Raw genomic sequence first — 23,107 nt, forward strand, 5'->3', positions numbered from 1 at the left:
CGGCACAACTCTACTCAGCCTTTGATTGGCTTATATTTGTCATGAGGTACCATGATGCACCAATCAAAGGTGCAATTGGACAGGGTGGACCTTCCCCATCCTAGGGAAATGACAATGTATGCTCATACTTCTAATTAGGATAGAATAGAATAGAATAGAATAGAACTATTTTATTCTTCCCGGAGAGAAATTATTTTAAAGCATTGCTCCAAACAGAATAACACATGCAGAATATTAAATAAGAAATAGCTAAATATCAAACAAGACAGGATACGTAGATCTTTTATACAGAGTTCGACTCAAAGGTGCAACCCAATTTGTGTCAGATCCTGAAATCTGAAATGTGACACTGAATTCAAATCAATGTGCCCCAATTGTTATTTGAACAATAAATATGCACATTTTGTTAGGACACTAAATAAAAAGGGACATGATTTGAATCGGGGTTAGGGTGAGGCGCAGTGTTGCTGAGTCTGACGGGATGAGCCGGATAGTGAATCAAGCGCACCGGTGAATTTGTTATCGTCACGTGGTGTCGGTTGGTTTTCACGCGGGTTCGTGCGTACTGAGACGCTGCTCTGCATGCGGTAGGATTCATGGTTATTTATAAAAGTATTTCTTGGTTTTCTAACATGTGACTGAAAGGTTGGGTTCGTTTGGTTTTATGTGTGTCGCTTTGGCTCATATCGACCACGTGACGTCCACGTTGATCTATTAAAATTGCACACACAAAAAACTATTCGGGCTGGAAATATTCCTGTTGATCACAGTATTTTCGAGTGTTAATAGTAATTGCATGCATATTTACCAGCAAAAGATAAGATATAAAAAAACGTGTTAGTCAAATCAAAACCACATATATGATTTAATTTCTGACATTGCTAATTTGAAATAAAATTATATAATTGTTCAGCTGGGCATACTTTTGAAATGGCCAGCAATGAGTCCTGATCTCAATCTGACTGTAAATCTTTGGGGTGAGCTTGAACAAAGTTCAAGAGCTCGAACAAATTGCAGGGGGAGTCTGAATTATCTTGGAACAAGGGTTCACTCATTGCTCAATTTTTGGCATTTCTACAGCAATACAATCCAAGCAGATCCAGTCATGCGTAGTAAGGAGAACCAAAGGACAACGAACCCAAACACACAGTTTGAGTAATATCAACTATCTGACAGCTGCAAGAAGAAGCAGGAGTGCTGCCGCGGATATCCACGGTCGTGGAGGCAACCAGATGTTAACAAGCTTGTTTACAACATTCAGCATGAAGTCTAAAGATGTGTTGGGAGTTTAAGTAAACAATCTTGACACTGCTATTGTCTACGTGATATTGTTCAACATGAACGTTTGAAGGGGAATGATTGGGTTTTTAGTAGGTCAGTGAACCTCAACCTGGGTTGACAAAGTCTCCTTCCATTAATTTGAATGTCTTATGCAGGGTGTACACAGGAACGATGTGTTACGAATATCATTTTCTCATCATTCCTGGCACATTCCTGACATTACTTATGGGGCATAAGACATCTGAATAGGGTTGTTAAGTTGTGACATTCTTGATATTCATGTAGCTTTTGCTCTTTATTGTAACGCGTGACGACAGGTCGCGACTGTCCGTGACGGCGCATGACGCCGCTGTCCTGAATCGTATAATTCAGGTCAAAATCGTGATCAGGCGTTGAGATTCATGCATTTCGTGACTTGTCATTATATAAGTACCTTCACACAGGGTTGTCGGGCCACAGATGACCTCACAAACTAAGATGTTCCAGTGTACAGAGATGTCCTTTTTCTTTCCAGACTGTGTGATGCCACCAAAGAAAAGGGCCCGAGTGGGGGGTAAAGCTGGGAGTTCAGGTAAGCGAGAGGTCACACGGAGTAAACACCTGTTATCTATCAGTATTTACTAAAGAGCACCACATTGCCTCAGGGGGCGATGGGGACCAGAAATCGGGCTCCGGTGCTGGGAAAAAGAGAAAAGCTGAGGAGAGTTCGGCAGATCCTCCACAGTACGATCGCTGGCTGATGAAGTCCGAACCTGAGAGCCGCTTTGAAAACGGCATCGACGTGAAGGTACGCAGCAGCGGCAGCGGCCATTTTCAGCTGTTGTAAAATGTGCGGGTTGTCTGATGCGTCTGCTCCGTCCTGGATGTAGTTTGGCGTCGAGGACCTGAAGGCTCTGCCTGAGCAGACGGGCTGCTGGGACGGAGTGCGAAACTACCAGGTCAAAAACAACCCATGAAAACATTTTTTTTTAAAAGGGGAAAAAAAGAAAACCTCTGAAAAACTGAACATTGTTCCCGGCACATTGCAGGCACGCAATTTCATGAGGCAGATGAAGGAGGGGCAGCTGGCTTTCTTTTACCACAGCAACTGCAAGGAGCCGGGCATCGCAGGAGTCATGAAGGTGACTGGCCTCACCGCTGCTCCACGTGAATCTGTACGCCAAGAAAAACACATGAGGTGGAGCTGCTTATGCTTCCATATTGTAATCACCGTAAACTGGTTTGAACATAATACGAGCAAGGGAGTTAAAACCGAGGTTAGAATGACAATCGTCGATAACATGACAGACGGCGACGCAGCACAACCAGCTTTACTGCTAGGAACCAATCACTGCTCTCAGAAGCCACATAAACATAGGAAGTGACCATCCTTATTGCTGATGGGTGAATTATATATACAAACAAAGACTTTTTCGCCTGTTTTAAATTCTTGAACATGCAAAACTTTGAGACAGAACTATATAATGTAAGAAGGATAATAAACTATAGTAAACAAGTTAAATTTGTATCGCGTTACGTATTTTCACATGTTCTTGAAGTGAAGCTCCAGATCAGAGATATTTAAACATGTTATCCTCACGACACATTGTCACCAAGTTTCTACCACAGGATATATGAGAATTATGGATACTAACTTGAGCCACATTAAACATGCGGATCACATAATTGACTGTGGCAGCCCCAGAACTGAGCCGCAAAAATGCTCCCTGTGAAATGAATATGCATGTATTAGATGGTGTTTTTATGGTAAAGAGCAAAGAGCAGATTATTTCTGGTGATTTACATGTGGTTAAACCTCAGAGGCTCTCAGATCGGGGCCTCATGTCGTCCACAGAATTAAAGTTTCTCACATCTGCTGCACACGTCACACTGACTGTCAGCCGTCTCAACTCTTCCAGATTGTTAAGGAAGCTTACGTGGACCACACGCAGTTCGACAAGAAGGACGTCCATTATGACGCCAGCAGCAAACCCGACAACCCAAAGTGGAGCATGGCGAGCTGGACGAGAGCATCCTCCTTCAGTTCATACAAGTACAGATACGAACTGAGCCTGAAGTTCCGCTTCCGTGTCTTGCAGGTCGACGTTCAGTACCAGAGGATGATGAAGAGATTTCTTCCTCTGTCGGAGCTGAAGAGCGTCCACCTTCAGCACCGCGCTGAAGGAGGGCCTCTGAAGGACATGGCACTGTTCACCAGGGCACGGCTCTCCGTCCAGCCTCTCACCACCGGTACGCCAGAGCCAGAGTGATATCGCTTCTCCTTTAACAAAAAAAAAAAGTGAAGTCGTGGGCAGGCTGTGAACTCTGCTTTCTTCTCTGCAGAGGAGTTTGACTTCATCCTGAGTCTGGAGGACAAAGAGCCGCTGTGACGATTTGTCATGATGCAGTAAAATCATTGCTTCAGTTATTTGTGTGGCAATTCTCCAAAATGTTCTCTTTCTAATGTTAAATGTGTTTTTGTGAAACTATTCTGGCTTTGGTGTTGAATCCACAAAGTGAATGCTTTATATACACACATTACTTTATTCTGATATGATTGTGTTCTAACTCCATCCAGTTAAAAGAGTATTTTATGCATTTTGTCCAGTTTTCTGCTGAAATATAAGAGGGAAATTGAGCATCTCCATATGAAAACTAAACCATAAATAATCTGCATTAAATGAGGTCAGATCAGGGAAGTATTTGCCTAATTTTAGCAGAAGGAAGAACTATCACCGGGTCACTGAGCAAAGATCCTTTGAGCCGAAATACTCACGTTACACCAAGAAGTGTAAAACCTGAATTTGATGTGTGGTTCACGTGACAGTCCCCAAGCTGCTTTACACTGTTAATCACATTCACCCATTCACACACTAATGGAGCCAGCTGCCATGCAAATCGTTCAATCCGTCTTTTGGGAGCAACGCTGACGAGGAGGCAGGGAATCGAACCTGCAACAGTCAGGTGGAAAGACGGCCACTATACTGAGCCACAGTGAATATCATAAAAGGAAAATAATCAAAATAAACATACAAAGTGGACGAGAGAGCCACCTCATGGAGGAGGTCAAAGGAGATCAGCGTCTGTTGCCATGGACACGCTCCCCGCTCAGTGTTTCACAGTGATGTTGCTCCCTGACCTACACAGTTACAATCGATATAAGCTAACCGCTAACATGCTGGTGATGCTAACTGGGTTCCTCAAACCAACGTTGGCGAAAGTATTTGCCCGTTTTAGGTTTTAAATAAGTTGTGCGGTGGAGCCCGTGTTTCAGTGTCAGACGCCCGTTTCCAACTTCTCCTCTCAGACTTAAACACCTTCACACTCTGCGCTCCATTAACTTCCATAATAAGGCTGCCGCCCGCTGACGACGAGGTGAACAGAAACATAAAAAGACGTCTGGCATCTTGAATTTGTGGCAGTATGTAGAACAGTGGTACTGATATGAAACTATAAAATCCCATCACAACCCAAAACAACACAGTCACAGTCATAAAGCTGCATTACGGTACAGATTTGTACCTGACCAACTTATATTTGTGTGGATATTTGATCTGTAAAGACCTTCCGCCCGTGTCCTCACACACACTTTATATGGACTCCTGCTGGTCAACTCACATGTTGAAGTGACTTCATTATATATGAATGATCGCCGTTCGCTTGACTTGTGGTGAGGGGGGGAAAAAAGTCGTGAACCGTGAAACTGTCACATTATTATTCCTCCCCCAATTTTTTCGGAACCTCTAGCCTGTAATATTAAAGGTGACATCCATCCATCTCCCATAAATACTTTCTCTACGTAATGATGAGCTGGAGTCGATCCCGGCGGGCTACAACCTGGCCAGGCCTCCCGCACAAACCCGGAGGAAAATGAAGCTGGAGTTGAGCAAGTAATCGAGCCAAACGAGATGATTTTTAAGTGCCGGACATAAACTGCGGCTTTTACATACTTCAGTGGATTTGTGGAGGTCGGCTTTTTAAAGCTGGAACGTGTCCAAGTGATGCTGCAAATACGGCATGTTGGCACGTCACGTTAATATCACCTGGATTCTTTCATTCGTTCGTCGGACGAGAGGAAAGAGGACACACGAGACAAGGCACTGGAAGATGATCTGCCATAATGATGGGAAAATATTGAAATGCAATGTTTCATTTTATTACATTTAGTCTGGAAAACTAAAGAAAACCCCAACCTTTTCATACAGAAACAGACGTGTTGGTCTGACCTTGTGTTGTTTTTTTTTCCTAAATGTGTGGTTGAAGTGAAAAAGTGAACGACAGCTCTCCTTCCACTGCTGTGAACACTCAACCTGACCAGCAGTAATACAGCTGGCTGATGTCTCGGGAGAGAAAAAGAAAAAGTGATCACTATTCCAGAGCCAGTACAAAATAATTTTGTGGATCACTTTCATAATCACACATTATGTTCATTTTTCCACCAACACAATCACATTCAAGCTTTTTTTTTTTTTATTCCATTTGGCATCAATTTATTTGACATTTTTGGGGGACAAAGATTAATTATTAGCATTTTGCAAAAGATAGATAGTTCTACCGTAACTCTTTGTCTGGTTAAAAGACTAAAATTATGTTAGAGGCAGGAGGATTTCATTTGCTTGATACACGTAGGCACAACTTCGAAGTCTCTAATGAAAAGAATACAGAGGACGTGGTTCTATCGGACCATAATACAGACACTTTGACAGCCTTTCCTAACACCGCTGGAATGCTGAGGTAAAGCATACGTGTAACTGGACAACCAATAGACACGAGCCCAACAGGAGAGCAGCTTCAGCCGCTCTTATTTACACACTTCCAAAGCTAAAAAACAAACATGTGGGTTAATACTTTAGCCTCCTCGTCCGAGCGAGAGATTCCAGTTTCCACCTCCCACACTTCATTTTCTTTTGTTTTTCTTGTTGTGCACGCACACGCACGCACGCACACACACAAACTGGGGAGGAAAATAAAAAGTTCAGCGACGTAAAACAGTGCAAAGTTATCTTAGATGTCTTGACTTCATACCAATGTTAGGAATGCGCTTGTTAAATGTGGAATGTCAGAGATACACCTTGTGGAAATTCGTTAGCAAAACATAAAAGAGATTAGAAATCGATCGAGTTAGAATAACAAACAGAAGTTTAAAAAAAAAACAAACAACAACAACAAAAATACTTCAAAAGTTGGACATGTGTTACTGAACGGACACGGCAGCGGGTGATTAGTTTTGATTCCCGTAAAGAAGAACTAAATGTGAGAATGAGGGAGGAGAGGAGCAGCAGCCTGAAGCCACTCGGAACGTTTCATGCAAACGTCTTGTTTTGTGGTTCAACACAGTGTCGGCGTGCGTCGAGTCTCCCTCCTTCCTCCGCCCGCTGCCGGCGGCGGCGGCTACGACGCGGTGTTGGGACGGCCACCGCTCGCTCCGGCGCGGACGAGTCAACGGAAGCGGAGGGCTTGGAGGCGGCGTCTAGCCGCTCTCCTCCTTGGCGGCCTGTTCCAGCGCGCTCTCCGAGGCGGCCGAGCCCTCGAACCTCTGGGAGGCGATGGCGGCCTGGTGAGACATGCTCTTCCTCACCACGTCGCCTTTCCTCCACAGAGTGATTTCCTGCAGCGGGGGAACACAAGCAACGACAGGTTCCGTTGATATTGTCTGTTATTTATGCACGTTGTAAGATCGTCGACACATTTTCAAACGCAAAGGAAGCTGAGACAATTCAAATAACAGCTAATAATAATAATCCAAAAATTCCGTCCACACGTCACTGTGAACGCTCAACAGAGGCTTAAGGGCGTGTAGTACACATGCCAAGCCTTTAGGGGCGCCGTGACTCGCAAAATTCACTCAAAATGCAGAAGAAAACACGGTGCACATAGAAATTTAGAAGTAGACTCCCTACTCTGGGACCCGTGTTTAAAAAAAAAAAACCCTAAACAAAACAAAACAAAAAAAACCTGTGTTTTTCGGGCTCCTAAAACGCCGCCCCGTGTGGATGATCGTAACTCCAGTTGGATACTGATATAGTGGATGGATGGTGCCTTGGGGTATATTTATAACTGTATGGAACTATTTGGGTTCTGTCACTAGTTTGCTTGAGTGTGGCACTGAGGACATATCGGTTCAGGTAGGATACAGCTAATCGAACCTTCCTTGGTCTCCAGCCACAGAAGCGGCGGTGCAGTGAGAGCAGCTGCAGGAAAGCTTACTGCTGCGGATCAGCCTGATAAATTCAGGAAATGCACCGCCGAATCCCAGTCTCTCCCCTAATCCATTAAGATCTGCAGCCACATAATAAAGTACACATTACTCTTTAGGAGCTCATGAGCATGTTTATATAATATCTCCCAATCCAACGGTTTTACATATTTTTACTGGAGACGCACACAGAAGGTGAGAGCAGAAGCAGCACCTCCGAAGATTGTTTTTATTTAAATTTTAATTTAAGCAAGGACGTTCATGTTTTTATTTTGGCAAACCAAAACGAAAAAAAGGGCCGCCTGGTATGTTGACCTGATGGGAGCTGGACGAAGCCCACCTGCTGTTTGAAGTAGCGTCTCTCCTCCTCGTCGATCAGCACCAGGTTCAGGTAGTAACGCACAGAGAACTTCTTGTTGATGTCGCGCATGGTGGGCGTCAGGTCATATCCGGCCAGGAATAGTCTGATGGGAATGGACTCCCCTGCAAAAAACGACACTCACCGTTAGGACGGCGCGGTGGACGGCGTGATGGACGGCGTGCACCTTTACGCAACGACAATCTGTTCTGCGCGGGCGGGCGCTTACCCCTGACCGGCGCGCCGTCCATGATCTCGTACTTGGCGATAGTGTCATTCTCGTGATAAACACTCGTGCCGGTGCCTGTCGTCTCGCGCTTGATGATGTCGATCTCCATGTGCTTAATCTTAATCCTCACCAGCAGGAAATAGATTTTTCCCACAATGACATCTTTCAGATGGTATCTGTCGACAGAGAGTAACACAAGCAGGAATAAAGCAGAGGGCCGTCGTCCAACAACGTCTCATCGTCATTAATTCTGATAGCCAACATGTGGGTGTTCATTAAAGCCATCGTTTTAATATGGACTTTCTGATGATATATATACATATTCTTTTTAATCTGAAGTGTTAGAACAAGAACAGACAACCATGTTATGAAACAAACTATTAATTAAAATTTTTCACCGGTGGAATTACCTAATTACAGGCTCAACGTATAGATTTAGTCATTTAGACAAACATTGGATTTAATAAGTACTAAATTAAAACTGGTATTTTCCGATTTTACATGGAGGCTGAATGTGATACGACCGTCTGTTGCAATAATCTGCAATATTGATTTTACATCTCAGGTGCCATTAAAAATCTTTTCCTTACCTTAATAGAATTGTACGGAAATGTATTAGGGCCACTAGAGAAAATAATAAATTCTGAGATAAAAAAACAAAACAAAAACCTCATGCACTTTGAGAAAACAGGCGAAAATCAAAATCGAGATTTTTTAACTTTCTTTGTAAATACAAATTGGAAATAAGCAACGCTATATAGTCAGAATTGTGTGATTTAATGTGATTACTTCGGCATCCACGGGCAAAAATGATGATGTTTGGACCAGATAAACCAAAAAACCAAAAAAATCTTGACGATTTTTGACTTTTTTCTCAAAGTGCATAAAAATCTCTGAATTAAATTTTTCTTCAGTGACCCGAATACTCTCCATAGAATTGGAACGTTTAAGAGCTGCAATTGTTTGACGTCCACGTCCCTCAGTGATGGAACACTGTGGCGTCTATTTGATGAATCTACAAGGAAATAAAAAGGAGACAAACACAACTGCTCTGTGAGTCCTGGCAGGTCTTACTTGGATTTGTTGTATTCAAACTCGATATGAAGACAGTCCTCTATCCCCACTTCCATCTTGATGGAGGAGTTGAGTTCAGGGTAGGTGCTGAGTGTGTGGACCACAATGTCCATTTCTTTACTGATGTCATTTAGTCTTCTGATCACCGTGGCACGGAGAAAATATCTGAACGGGGAAGAGGGAGATTTAAAACAGAAAGAAATCCCATGATTCTATTATCATCTCCATGTGCAGAAAAACATGACGTTCAGAAACACAGAGTTTAAAAGTCAGCAGGCTGGTTACAGGGTGACACTCGGGGTAAATCATTCCGCAGAGCGAGCGATCAAACATACCGTAGCTTGACATTCTGGCCCGTGTAGGACTCGTACGGTTTCTCAACGTGAGTGAACTCAAAGTCGAAGGTCTGCGACTGGGTGATTTCACCAGGTCGCGCAAGATCTTTCACCAGGGAAACAAATTCATGGTGATTTCCTCTGTCGTAATACAGCTCTGGAGGGGAGAGAGGGTGAACACACAAAAAAAAAGGTCTAAAGAAAACTGTGTTTGATGATTTCGGGGTGGTTAATAACCAGGAGCACGATGACTCAGACCGAGGATGATATAGAAATACTGCTGGAACATTAAGTAAAAGTGAAGTAAATATCCACGCACAGATATTCATGTACTCGGTGGTTTTAGAGAGCAAGGGAGAGTTTTTCATCCACACTGACACAGGCATGCCTGCTGAGGTTACGGCAACTAAAACGCCTCGCTTGAAGGTTTGGACGTGACAAAAACATAGGATATGGAAAGAAGCTGGGGAGCAGTGTGACGAGAGGTGTCATCCAAGACGAGGGGCTAAAGCGTGGCTCTTGACATGGTGGAATCAATCAAGTGGAATATTTAATCTCAAACAGACACGTGGATGCTTTCCTGTAGGCTTCTGGAAATCAAAATTTTGTTGTTTTCGAGTCTTAAAATGTTCATTGCCACACGGATTAGAATCCGATCAATTGGGTTTATATATATAAATATATATATATCTTCTTCATTAAATAACATTCTTACTGTTATATTTACAAATATAATATTAACTATTCTTAATGCAGAAAGATAATCAGAAAATATAACTATTAAATATTGGCGAAGGGGAAGGATCTGATAAGTTTACTTCTTCCCACCCGTTTTCAGTCATGTGAATCAGATGTATGAGGTGTGTGTGTGTGTGTATTAATAAATATGTGTGTGTATACTTAAACATAGATTATATATCTTGCATAACTACATTACCATAAGCTATAATTTATTTCTTAACATCAAATGGTGTATATATTTTGGGATACGTGGGGGGGTATTGCTTATGTATGTTATCGCACAAAATGTTTGAAATGTCACGTGCCTGAAATGAATGAATGATAGAAATAATGATTCTCATCGTAAATCTACCCACAGGTGTCATTTAAAGAAGCCTTGAATCTTGAGTGTCCAAGTACCAACGCCTTCTTTTGGGTAGATATAAGTAGGGAGGTTGCTTTTACTGGAGAATCTATTAAAAACAATCTTATTCCTTTGCAATCCAGGAGTGTCTCCACCTCAGATTACACTTTATACCCACCTATTTGGCCGACGAACTCGATCTTGATGCCCTGGTGCTCCAGCCTCTTTCCAGGGGTCTTCAGAGTGACGTTGACCTTCCCACTGACTGTCTCCCCGTCGTAAAACAGAAAGTACTTATCTTTCTTTCCATCTTCCGTCTTGTGTTCAGCCTTTTTCCTCGTCTCGGCGTCATTTAACACCACGTCGATTTCTGCACTTTGTCCAAAACTGAAGAAACTCATTATTATAACGAGACGCGCGCGGCTCCCCCCCCCCCACCTCCCTCTCTGCACTCGCAGTAACCTTTAAACTAAAGAAAAGAAAACAAACAAAAAATATAAAATAAAATGCGGCTTCAGAGAAAACAAACAAACATGAAGGCCTGGCGGGGTGTGCGAAGCTCGGTGCACAAACGGAGGAGAAATCTCGCAGCTAAGACATTAAGAAAAGAGTAAGGATGTGTGTGAATGAACTCCAGCTCAGCGACATTGTCCGTGCAGAGACAACGAGCAAGAAGACAGTTCAGCTGCGAACGCACGATAACAATAACAATAATAATGATAACAATACGATTCAGACGAGGCTTTTTTTTTTTTTTCCCCTCCTTGAGTCAAGCTAATGTCACAAATAAAGAAACTGCGGCGGTAACGAAACAGTCTGCGACGGACAAGGTGCTGGACGAGCAGGAAAATATCACATGTTTGTTGTCTTTCTGGGAGGAAAACGTTCTAAATGTTGTCAAATCGTCAGGATGCAACGTTAGCTTACGACGTTAGTCCGTCTACTTCCGGGTGGGGACTTTCACAATAAGACCAAGACGTGCCGGCTCTGTCCAGCACTCGCTCAATGGACTGGTGTCTTACTTTGAAGGTTCTGCTGTCCCGGGGTCACTTCTTCTCGGTTCGATAGAAGACCGGAAGTAACGTGAAACAAAAATACTTCGTTACGGAAAAAAGTACAAAATTTTCTCAAATATCTTAAAATAATACTTTTTGACTTTATATATAATTTTTTGATTTACTAATACCACATACTAATTAATACCTTTTACTTAATTATTTATTTATTTACTTATTTATTTATTGATTGATTGATTGCTTGATTGATTGATTGATTGATTGATTGGTTGATTGATTGATTTTGTTTGTTTATTCATTCATTCATTCATTCATTCATTCATTCATTCATTCATTCATGCATCCATTTATTTGGGATGTACCAACTTTATACAGTGAATTTCAATACTTCAGTGCTTAAAGTGTAATAAAAGAAGTGCCGGTACTCCTTTTGGTGACCTGCTGTCACTCTCATACAAATATGGGACAAAAACATCATGTTCAGTGGCGTGCACAGACATTTTGTACGTCAGGTGGTCATAATGAAATAAAGGCGCCTTGTGCAGCGTTTGATCAACCAGCTGCTTTTTATTATTATTATTATTATTATACAACTAAATAATCAATACAAATTCTAGCTTTGAGTGGGTACACTTGTAACTGTGCAACCTATCTGTGTAATTGAGTATTTTCCCCAGGTAGTATTTTCATATAACCCTACACTTTCTTAGTTTCTTTAAAACAGTAATAAGTCAATGACAATTACATGCCACGTCTCAGAAAATAACAGATTTTCTGCACGGCGGCACCACGGAGAGTCAACGGGCTTGAAGATTCCAGTGAGAATTTGATCCTATTTACAGATTTAAAAATATATAACTTATGAAATGGTGTTTCGTTCGGGTCAGCTTTGCTTTTTCCTAGAGATTTCATTATATGCAATAACAAATTTGCTGTGTTTATTGCTTCTGACTTTACAATGTTACCACATCTGTAAATAGCCTGGAAAAGCATCCAAGTGTAAAAACACTCACTTTAGTATTCAGTGTGCCCTATAAAAGGTTAAAACAGCAGTGAATTTGATGAAAATTTCCATGACAAAGCAAGACGTATAACTGAATGATTCATGTTGCATTTACTGTGGGCATAAATCATAAATGACTCTGTTCGACATGGGAGTCTTTTAGTCAGAGTTAGTGCTCATTTTCTTTTAAATTGACTTCCAAGTCTAATCTTCTTTCTTTTATACTGTTTTTTTCTCCACTTTTCTTAAACAAAATCATACAAATCTGATAATGCATTCCTATATAAAAAACAATAAACACAAGACAACAGAAATAATTACAGTTCAAAGGTTTTTAATTGTAACAAAATAACATGAACTTAATATCAAATGAACAGTGGACATTTTACAACAGTTCCTGAGTTGTTACACAAATCATCGACACGAATGTCTGAAATGACACACTGTTGTTACTGACAGGCTCAACACTGCAGATACACACTGAGGAGTAAATACTGTAAATGGAGCTCCAATCGACACTCTGCTGCAGTATTTACAATAAGGTATGGAGTGTAATGCATAAAAAAAAAATAAAAAAAATCAAAACTGTTTATATTTATGTACATTTAATACGGAGTCAAACTTGGGCAATATGTCCAATACTCACGAAATAATTAGTAAAGCACAAAAGGTCACTTATACACAGAAAACAGCACTCTAAAAAAAATTAAATAAAATTATACTTCACCACCTTTATAGTATACGTTTGCAGCATAGTGGGATATATAGTATTCAAAGCACTGTTTTATCTGTACTTGTACATATTTGTAATCGTTTGTAAATACGGGCTGATGAATTGTGCCTCATGTATCTGAGCTGATCAGCCGTTTTCAGTCTACTACTGTACTTATTGCCTGCATGACTACAGTATATACAAAGTCCCAACTCTTCTGCATGTGACATAAACAAACATAATGTGTCACAGACAAATCAAACGAATCCTGTAAAACAACGTCAATGCACATAGTAAAAAGTTTAAGAGTTATAAAAAGGAATCCCCCCCCCAACCCCCCAAAAAAACCCAGTGAAAAGAACTAACTTCTGTGGACACACCGAATATCAAACGTCACAGTAGCTTTGAAATGGGTTTTTAAAAAACGATGAGACGAAACGAATTAAACACTAAGAGAGGGGAAATAAAATTCCGTGGCTTTATAAAAACATGAAAACGGCACCACAAAATTATATTCAAATACTTTGGCAAGTTGTTTGCGTTGATTTCGATGTGCATCAGAGAGTAATGTGCCATGTTACACTTCAAAAACTGTTCATTGTAGCAAGTTAACCTCGACTGTGTTTCCTCTTTTCTTTTGTTGCTTCTTTTCCTGGATGTCAAATGATGAATGACGACTTGTGGCGGAAGTGACCCTGTCAAAGACAAGACGGGAATGTTGAGTTAAACAAAAGAAACAGAAAAAAAAAAGACACCTTTTGTCAAAAAATGAAGGAAAGCGTTGTTTACCTCGTCGTCATCAACATAGTCAAAGACGTTGGTCTGTGCTGGCCAGTTGTAGCTGGAGAAGAAAAGAAACACGGAGTAAAACACAAAATCGTCCAATAAAAACAACGATAAAGAGTAAAAATCTCCTGGTTGTACTCACTTATTTTCGCTGTGGCCCTTTTTGGGGGTGCACGCCCGTTTACAGCCCTGATAAGTGCACACGCTCACAACGAGGAGGGCGGTCACCACGGCGCACACCTTCAGGAAAATCCCCAGGATGTCCACGTCGTCTGCAACGGGAAGAACAAGCGAGCGGCTTGAAAAGTGCCTTTAAAAATGATGATGGTGATTATTATGACGATTGTTCTGTGGTGTACAATGTGTGAAAAGACTTCCTCTTCCCAGCCTGTAAATATCGAGGAAAGGACTCATTATGTCGAGCGAGAGAAGGCCGGCCCAGTTTGTCTGTGTCCACTTTGCGCTGAGCTGAGGAGACTCACAAGTTCCCTCTCTGCTGCCAGTTGTTTTCAAAGTGGGCAGACGAGGGCACAGTGAGCTCGGCCTTCAAATGGCTGGAGTCGTGGGAACGCTGCTGCTTTGGGGAGCAACGCCAAAAAAAAACAAAAATTATTCTGTCTTGTTTGCTCTTTTTTGAGGAAGAAATGTTGAGTTGTTTTGTGCTTTTTGCTTCTCAAAGCAAGTTTAGGAATGACACACGACTTAAAAAAGTTTGGCGTGCGGGAGTTTTCTGTTGTTTGCTCTTTCCTGCGAGTGTGAATGTTTGTATTCGGGTGCGAGCGCTGACAAAGCCTAGGACCCTACTGAAACCGTAGTTTTGATTGTGTTTCCAGGTCGCACTGTTTAGATCACATCTTCCCACCGGTATTAAACCTGCTTGAACGCAGCGAGCCGTCCATCCGGGCTTCATCCTTCCTCATCCGTTCATTTCCTGTCCATACCACAGTGCATTGTGCGTGCGCGTCACTCACAGACTTCCATTGATTGTGGCAGACACTGTGCGTGCCCTGCGTCGTTCTTGGCCTGGCAGTAATACTCCCCGGCATCCTCCTTCCTCACCCTCCGAAATTTCTAGACAGACATTAAAAGAAAACCTTTTAAGTGCTTCGACACAGCTGGAATAAAAAAAATTCTCCATCGTATAAATCTCATATGCACACGATAACTTTTTTTTTTTTTTTTTTTTTAATGCAGCCACATTATTGGCATGCTAGACTTTGACCTGGTTCGTATGTGTTTAGATGGAAACCAGAAACATTCTTAACATTCATGATCCCGCCGTTATAATAAACACTGCACCGGCGAGTTTTGAAGCCAGGCATTCATGCTGCTATTAGTCATGTAACTGTGAATGTTTCATCCAGTTTAAGCCTCACATTTACATTAGATAAGCTATTGATGCTTAAGAGACTTATCCATAAATAGAACAGTGAAGCAGGCTGAGGAGACGCTGATTTCTCGTTAGTCATGATACATTCTGACTGCTGCCAAGCCTCCAGGGATAATTACTATCGGAGAAACAAGCGAGAAGCACTGAGAGGAAGCGTTTCCTCACCAGACCGCCAGTGTCGGGATTGATGCTGAAGGACGAGTTGGCGAACTTGGGGCTGTTCTTGGGGTCCTGGGGAAGCTCCTCGTTGTTGTGGAACCAGCGGTACTGGGGAGCCGGGAAGCCCTCGTTCTCCAGGCAGCGCAGCTCTGTCGACGTCCCGACCGTGACGGCGTCTGGCACGCTGCACCGCGGCACGACAGGTTTCACTGCACGTATACACACACACACACACATGCACACCAAATTTTATATTCATTTCATATGACAAAGAGGTAACTCAAATCAATCGTGACTATGAGCTGGTAATAATTAGATCAGGGATGCGCTAGCGCGGCAAATAGGTCTGCTTCTCCCACCTCTAACTGCGAGACTGATCAGGATCTCATCAAAGTCCCTTTGATCGTCGATGGCGGCCACCTCGCAGCGGTACTCTGCGGTGTCTGATCGAGTGGTGTTGAAGATCAGGATGTTGGCTGGCTCTCTGAGCTGAGCTCTGTGCTCCAAGTCCCCTGCAGAAAGAGAGGGAGGAAAAAAAAAAACCAACCTTACAATTGCTCATTCAAACACACTGCATGACTCCGCTGTTAGAAAACAGCATTCAGAGCCAAGTTCCTTCAAGGTAGCATTCATTCAGCACAGCTTTGAGTCCGGAGACGCTGCGGTCTGCAGCTTGATGGGTGTTTTGTTTGAAAAAAAATAAACAAATAAGAAGAGGTAAGAGGTTCCAAGAGGTTTACCTGCTATCTTGTTTTGGAAGTACACGTAACTGGGGATGCCATTTTTAATCTTTTTCCACTCAATCCGCGGGTTGTTTGTGGAGATGGACTCTATTAAACAGGTCAGTTCGATGGCTGTGGAAAAACAAACAACAACAACAAAAATAAAAGCACATAATGCATGAGAGCCGCAGCGAGTTTGCATCAGGAAAGTAAAGGTACTTTAGGTAAATGGGTTGGAGTGATTTTCCAGCAACTTACGCTCGAACTCATTTGCCCACACAATCTTGTCCGTGGTCCGGAGGATTACTCCGACCGATGATGGAATGTGGCCTGTGGAAGGAGAGAAAGAAAAACAAAAAACACACGCACACACACACACACACCCTGATTACACACACACATTTTCATTAGCAGACCTTATCGGACGGGCATGTTGCCTAATAAACAGTGGATTAGAGTGATAAGCACGGGGACGGTGAGCGGCCTGGGATCTGATTGAGGGGTGAACATATCTCATTAAATACTTCCCATTTCTATTTAAGAAGACGGAGGCTCGGGGCCAAACTTCTGCAGCTTAATGAACATGTGCGCCGCCCGGCCAAGGCTTTACAACTGAACCCGCAGCACAAATATTTAATATGACTCCTGATTGGTGGGTACTTAAATAATCATTTGGCCGGAACATCAAGAGAGAAAGAAGATATTTAATATTAAAATCTCTCAATGAAAAGGTTAATAGAGTGTCTAACTATTCGGATGGTGACCCATTTTTGTTTTGTTCCTGCTGTTTCGGCTTTAATCCCACACAATGCATTGGAAATGAAACCCCAACTGAGGATTTAGTGGCTTTCAGCTTTTTGTCTGAGGGTGTTTGTACAGTTTCAGGAGAACCCTGCAGTGCAAAAAACAAACAACAAACAAACAGCTAAAGCAACCGAGGAACATTTTTTAAAACCGATTTGTCTAAGAAACAAGGCACATTTGAAGATTACAGTCACATGTCGGAAATATTACAGCAGAAATACTCTTCAAATCCTTTCTTTTCCAGATTTTTACTTCACACTGGCTGGTTTTAATGTGCTTTCATGTTGCAGTGATGCAGATCACCCCGGTGGGTGTCGAACACATAGTAGTTCAGGGGGCACGTACAGACCAAATTCCTCTCCAGTAGACCAGTGCCGTAATAACCTTGCTTTAAACTTGATCTTTAATGCTTTCGTTTGTTGTGGTGCAGAGGAAACGAGATGAAACATTTGTGCAAAACCAAAACAATGTCACAGAAAACGACTACAGTCTCAACATGAAGCCAATTTTAATAATAATTTGTGACGCAAAATACAGTGAAACGTCTCCTACAGCTGTTGCATTATGGATGTTATTACAAACTCACCCTGACAGCATGGCGTTGAGTTTAGTTTTATAGCAATAAGGTAGCGAGCTTTCCTGGAAGCACCACTGATACTTCAACTCGAGTCTCAGTGTTGTGCTGTATCCACTACTTCTAAGAAAATTGGCTTCAAATCTGTATTGTCTTTGAAATATTCACCATTTGCTTGGTGTTTTGGAGCCTCTTGCAGGCTGGTTTTTTTGCCCACGGACCTTATGTTTGACCTTCGATTTAAATACACAGTGCGGATGAGGAAAAGGTCCCTTTTTATCATGATGTCTCAGACATAGGGAACCATGATCATGTTCAAAGTACCTCCACATTCCTCATAGATGGCCTCGTTCAGGAGAAATATTTGTGCATCTAAAGACAGAAACAATGGACAGAAATGTCCTTTTGACTTATTCTGGAATTCCAAGTTGAAATAGTGTTCCTTCACAATAAACCTTACAGCTTGACAATCTGCCTTCAAGATGGCCAATAATCCAGTTTCAGGACAGACAGCTTCCATTTCTTCTCACTTTCACATCATTCCAGTATTTGCTCGAATGTGCTCATTCAGCATTTACTCACTGGAAAAAGATGGAGGGCTTAGTGAAGGAGTACGTAGCGTATCCACTTCCCCAGCACTGCAGTTTGAAAATCATACACCGTGAGAGATTAAAACAGATCCTTTTTAAAAAAAAATTATTTATTTATTTTGTCAGCTTTAGAGGAGCGTCTCTGCAAAACGTGATGCCGATTCATTCTGACGTTTATGAAATAAATTATTTATCAAAATCCCCAAACAAATCAAATCACAAGTACAAAAATAACCGAACAGGGGGGACTGCACTTACATTTGGACCACATTTAATCAACCATCTTGGTTCCCCTCTGGCACAAACACAACACATGAGATGTACTTATTTTAACTTCCATGCACGGCTGAACTGCTTAAAGCGATCACTGCTATTTTGTAAATGTCAGATTCTAATGGCAAGAGGCAGAATTCACAAGTTTGGTTTAAATTTGGACCAGCAGATTGCAAGTTTGAGCAACATTTAGAAGAGAAGGGCATGTTGTGCAACAACAAATTAAAAGAATTGGCCAATTACTGCTCAGTACATACAGATAATTCATGTGGCTGCTTTAAAATGATAATTACGTCTCTGCCTGCTGCTGGTACCCTACACTCAACCTTCTTTTTTTTGTTGTTGTCTAAATGCAGTAATTGTTGGGTATGCATGCAACTAACAGTACCCATGCTGAGTAATGAAAGCGTTCTCGCTCTCCGGTGGGGGCAGAGTGAATCGCTTCCAACGACGGCTGGGATGAGACAATAATAATCATGTGAGCGTGATTGTGAATACGAGAGGACGGCCCTCCTGCTCGCCCCGGGGCACCGCGCACTCTCTCGCTCCCAGTATCCGTGTTAGCACACGGGTGACGTACAGTGGGACTGGGACGCCGCGTCGGCCTGGAAAAGATGAAAACCTGGGCCCTGCCAACGTATACGCTCGTACATACAAGAGCGGCTGCGGACAGTGACGGGGTCTGGCTCTCAGGTCTCAGCTTCCGTCTCTGTGGCTGACTTTCCCACCCTGTTCATCATCGGGGGGGCTATTTTTACCCCGGCTGTGACTGGACATCCTGAGAGACGTGCGGAGAGGTCATCCAGCAAGCGTATGCACGCGCTGGGACTGGATAAAAAACCCTCTAGATCTGAAGGTGTTTCTTCTCCAGCTAAATGAGCTTGAAGAGAGGCTCCAGGGAGCTCTGGAACAAATTAAAATGCGAGGCTCTTAAATGAAAAATATTAAATGATCCTATCTGCTACAATCACACTGTATCGCGTAACACAAAACAGAATTCACAGATCACTACCCAGCCTTGTGTGTGTGTGGGAAAACACTTAAGATTTGGTGGATTCCATCTGTTTTCATACGCATTACCAAACGGGCCTTGGAGACAACCTTTGCAGTATGTCACCTCCCCTCATGTCCTTTTGGCCAAAAACAAACTGACAAAAAAAACCACAAAAAAAAAAATTTAGTCCTGTTATCCTTGTTACACAATAACTGATGCTGAGGTTAAACTTTCCAGTGGACACCACGAGGATGCTGCTTTTACCAAAATGTGAAATGAGTGCACGGATTCCACATCCGGCACTGACACCAGAGACTCGTCACCCCCCCCCCCCCCCCCCCCCCAAAAAAAAACAAAACAAAATGAAGGCCGTGGGAAAGAGTAACTGCGGTCAATTAACAACACAATGTGCAACTAATCGCTAATACGAGCTGTGGAAGAAAAGCATTTAGACAACAATGCACACGCACCCCTCCCCCGTGACACAATGTAGGCCGAAGACAAGGCAATATTCCTGAAATATGAAAATAATCTTTAGCATTTTGCTGGAAAGCAAAAACACAGGCTCGCTCTTAATCCTCCTGTTGTCATGATGCACATGATAAAGTGGGACTATAGGCCGTTCTGAGAGGGAACCGCGTTTAAGTAGCCACATTCGGCAATCCTCTTATGCGCTAAATATGAAAAGAGCCCCCCCATCCCCGTCCCTGCAACAAAAGTTGTTGATCCAGTGCATCTATAAAAAGCCTTTTCCCAGACATTCCAGTGCAGTCGCAGCAGATATGCTGACGGCAGAGGATGGGGCAAAGGACCTGGGGGGGATTCACAGCATACTGGAGTGACTGTGTAAGAGCAAGTGATCACAGCAGCAGATAACATGGAGGCCGTTTCAAAAACCAAGCACGCGAGGTGTGTGAAATCACTTAAGGTTTGGACACGAGTGAAGAAACGTCTCCGCAAGATCAATTATCTGAATGATGTCAGCTCTCACACAATGGCACGGGGAATTGTGGAGGAGGTCTCAAATTTTCCAAGATGCTCAAATATGTGATATGTGAAGCGAAGAACCTTCCTAAAACCCTCATTTGGAGGAGAACAAGGGGTCACGGATTAAACAAATAGACAGCAAACACTCTGCGGTTCGTGCTTCTTAAATGAAGAGATTTGTTGCTTTTCTTTGTCGGATATGATTGTATACTGTATGTATTCGTGCTTTGAAAGGAGCTTTGAAATAAATAATCCCAACAGATTTATTCACTCTGCGAGAAATCAAAGAGGGGATTTTCTTTCCCCATTAACTGCAAAAAAAATAATAAAATCCAAAACCAAAGAACAATCATCAAAATCGATTACGTTGATTAGAAGAAGCTGACATGCAGAAACACGACTGTTCCCACCTTGAAATGGATTAACAGCCAGATTTTTTTCTCTCTCTCATTTACAGTCTTTATTTGAAGAGACTGACATTTAGTGAGAATTACAGCATGAACGTTAGTCTGGGAAGTTACATTTATTCTCTACGGCATCCGGCCAAAGCTTCGCAGTGCGAAGAGCATAACAGATGAAGCGCTGCCTGTCAAGTCTCCTGTCACTTGATTCACGCTTGCTTGAGTGTCAGGGTCAAAAGATCAGCACTTACTGATGCAGTCCAGCGCTCTGCCAGGACGTGTGCACCAGCAGGAATACACTGTACCTCCAAGGATCAGCTCCATCACACGACCAACGTATCCACTTATTACTCCGCGGGCAGGAATGAGAATTAAAACTGAAATCAAACTGGTTTAAAGTTAAACTGCGAGAAGCATTTCACCTCAATATCATTTTGTCTTTTAGACGAGTGGAAAGTAAAACCCCAAACATACACATCTGGTGGGTTTTAACAGTCGGTCGGAGTGTAGATTTGATTAAAAGTCTTAATACATGAGATGCATAACTGCAACCAAATGCTTTTTCAAATCAGTGTTGGACGAATAAAAAGTCCTACTATATTTTGCTTTTATAAACACGTCGGCTCTCAATCTCGCTGAAATACCTTAAACATCCACATCTTGAGGTTTTTAAGGTGAATGAAGGTCAGTCAGAAGTAATACAGGACACCGGCTGGTCCATCACCGGATACGAGGAAGAGAACTTCAACATTTTAAATGCGTGGCCGTACATACAACTGATACTTGTTATTTAAGTCAGATTATTCTTTTATAACACGTCACCTCCCAGAGCTGTCATAAGAAATAACCAAACATTCACAATTATAATACATGCTTTTATTTTATTTTTTTTAATAGCTGAAGGACAGTAATAACTTACACAGACTGTTCTTTAAAGTGAAGATTTCACGGAGAAATACAACTTTAAAAGGCCGCATATCAAACGTGGTTTGACACACAGCAGGTGCATGCTAAATGGGATATTCTGCTCCATTCTCTGCAAGGAAATACACAAAAGAGGCAAATCTTAGGAGGGTTTTAAGATCAGCGAGGCCCAGTCAGAAGTAATCCAGGACTCGTGCAGGTCACCTGGAGTTCAGATGTGTCTGTACACGACACATGGCAGTATATTGTAAAGGCACTGAGCACATCCATGTCCAGGCCGGCCCGTGATCTCTGGTCCCCACAGGTCTCTGCCATGTGGCCGCCTTTGCCTGCCCTTTTTAACCACCAAACCACCATCTGCTCCGGTTCAAACCCGGAATCTCCTTCATGGAAATAGTAATACGTGAGTGGTCGTAAACAAGCAGGCCAACTCGTATCGATCCACGGCTGCAGGTTTTTTTTTTTTTTCCGTACATTAGCCGTTTTAAAAACGCAGCGGATGCTCCGACAACTGCCGTCCTTTTGACCGTTACTGTCACCTCTGCTGCTGTCGGCTCGGAAACGTCCACAAAACAAAGTGTTGAATAAGGTGAAAATAAGCAGCTTTTTTTTTTATTCTTTTTTTTTTTTTGTGGGGGGGGGGCATATTTTGAGCGTCGAGCTAACGTCTGGTTGGAGGCTAACAGCAGTGACAGCTCCGTCTCCTCTAAAAGTCTCCGCTAAAGCTCCACCGGGGGACGGAGAGAGAGAGAGAGGAGGAAAGAAAGAACTCACCCAGGCTGCTGTACAGAGCAAAACACGCCACGAGTCGCGCCATCGCCATCTTGCAGCCGTATGGTTCGTGGTTCTCCAGCCGCACACACTCGAGCACCTCTCAGAGGTAAGAGGATGGGGGCAGAAGGAGAGAGACTGCTGGATGTTGCCATCGACGAGTTTCCATAGCTACGAGAGCGCGAGCGCGCGAGGGAGGGAGGGAGGGAGGGAGGAGGGCGCAGGAGGCCCGGGATGCTGTCTGACAGGAGGGAGGCGGGGCCTAATGCCTCCTCCTTCTCCTCCTCGCCCGGCACCCATCGAGTGTTCAAGCACAATAAAGTGGGAATAAAAATGTTATTTTACTGCATGTTTTGCAGCTGGGAACTGGGAAAGTTCCCACTTTGGAAAGTCCCATTTCACAGATACCAAACAGTCAGCGTTGCAACACAAACAGGCTCCTGCAGTATAGTACAACAGTAATTA

The 23,107-nt window shown here is 42.7% G+C and overlaps 3 protein-coding genes across 3 annotated transcripts; 1 reads left to right on the forward strand and 2 right to left on the reverse strand.

Moving 5' to 3' along the window:
• Positions 1 to 522: 522 nt before the first annotated feature.
• Positions 523 to 3,721, forward strand: thyn1 (thymocyte nuclear protein 1). Its single transcript, XM_080507295.1, has 8 exons — positions 523 to 587; positions 1,796 to 1,852; positions 1,926 to 2,068; positions 2,151 to 2,219; positions 2,310 to 2,402; positions 3,180 to 3,275; positions 3,360 to 3,510; positions 3,604 to 3,721. Exons 2-8 carry the CDS (start codon positions 1,804 to 1,806, stop codon positions 3,648 to 3,650), a joined length of 648 nt encoding a protein of 215 aa, XP_080363421.1. The 5' UTR covers positions 523 to 587; positions 1,796 to 1,803; the 3' UTR covers positions 3,651 to 3,721.
• Positions 3,722 to 5,485: 1,764 nt separating this feature from the next.
• Positions 5,486 to 11,454, reverse strand: vps26b (VPS26, retromer complex component B). Its single transcript, XM_080512371.1, has 6 exons — positions 10,715 to 11,454; positions 9,453 to 9,609; positions 9,118 to 9,282; positions 8,044 to 8,219; positions 7,797 to 7,939; positions 5,486 to 6,868 (listed from the first exon to the last, which is right to left on the reverse strand). Exons 1-6 carry the CDS (start codon positions 10,935 to 10,937, stop codon positions 6,731 to 6,733), a joined length of 1,002 nt encoding a protein of 333 aa, XP_080368497.1. The 5' UTR covers positions 10,938 to 11,454; the 3' UTR covers positions 5,486 to 6,730.
• A 2,192-nt stretch (positions 11,455 to 13,646) lies between these two features.
• jam3a (junctional adhesion molecule 3a) lies at positions 13,647 to 22,752 on the reverse strand. The gene is made up of 9 exons (XM_080508764.1): positions 22,646 to 22,752; positions 16,583 to 16,654; positions 16,343 to 16,456; positions 15,962 to 16,114; positions 15,609 to 15,811; positions 15,025 to 15,124; positions 14,196 to 14,325; positions 14,057 to 14,108; positions 13,647 to 13,962 (listed from the first exon to the last, which is right to left on the reverse strand). Exons 1-9 carry the CDS (start codon positions 22,692 to 22,694, stop codon positions 13,927 to 13,929), a joined length of 909 nt encoding a protein of 302 aa, XP_080364890.1. The 5' UTR covers positions 22,695 to 22,752; the 3' UTR covers positions 13,647 to 13,926.
• Positions 22,753 to 23,107: the final 355 nt, after the last annotated feature.

The sequence above is a fragment of the Blennius ocellaris genome (assembly GCF_963422515.1).
Source record: "Blennius ocellaris genome assembly, chromosome: 2".
Classification (NCBI taxonomy): domain Eukaryota; kingdom Metazoa; phylum Chordata; class Actinopteri; order Blenniiformes; family Blenniidae; genus Blennius; species Blennius ocellaris.

Coding starts and splice junctions, on each gene's coding strand:
- thyn1 (XM_080507295.1), top strand. CDS start 1,804: ATGCCACCAAAGAAAAGGGCCCGAGTGGGGGGTAAAGCTGGGAGTTCA. Junction 1,853..1,925: donor GGGTAAAGCTGGGAGTTCAG/GTAAGCGAGAGG, acceptor ACATTGCCTCAG/GGGGCGATGGGGACCAGAAA. Junction 2,069..2,150: donor AAAACGGCATCGACGTGAAG/GTACGCAGCAGC, acceptor TCCTGGATGTAG/TTTGGCGTCGAGGACCTGAA.
- vps26b (XM_080512371.1), bottom strand. CDS start 10,937: ATGAGTTTCTTCAGTTTTGGACAAAGTGCAGAAATCGACGTGGTGTTA. Junction 8,220..9,117: donor TTTGAATACAACAAATCCAA/GTAAGACCTGCC, acceptor CTCTGTCGACAG/ATACCATCTGAAAGATGTCA. Junction 7,940..8,043: donor GGACGGCGCGCCGGTCAGGG/GTAAGCGCCCGC, acceptor CGTTTTTTGCAG/GGGAGTCCATTCCCATCAGA.
- jam3a (XM_080508764.1), bottom strand. CDS start 22,694: ATGGCGATGGCGCGACTCGTGGCGTGTTTTGCTCTGTACAGCAGCCTG. Junction 16,655..22,645: donor TGCTCTGTACAGCAGCCTGG/GTGAGTTCTTTC, acceptor CTCCTTCCACAG/GCCACATTCCATCATCGGTC. Junction 16,115..16,342: donor CTTCCAAAACAAGATAGCAG/GTAAACCTCTTG, acceptor CTCTTTCTGCAG/GGGACTTGGAGCACAGAGCT.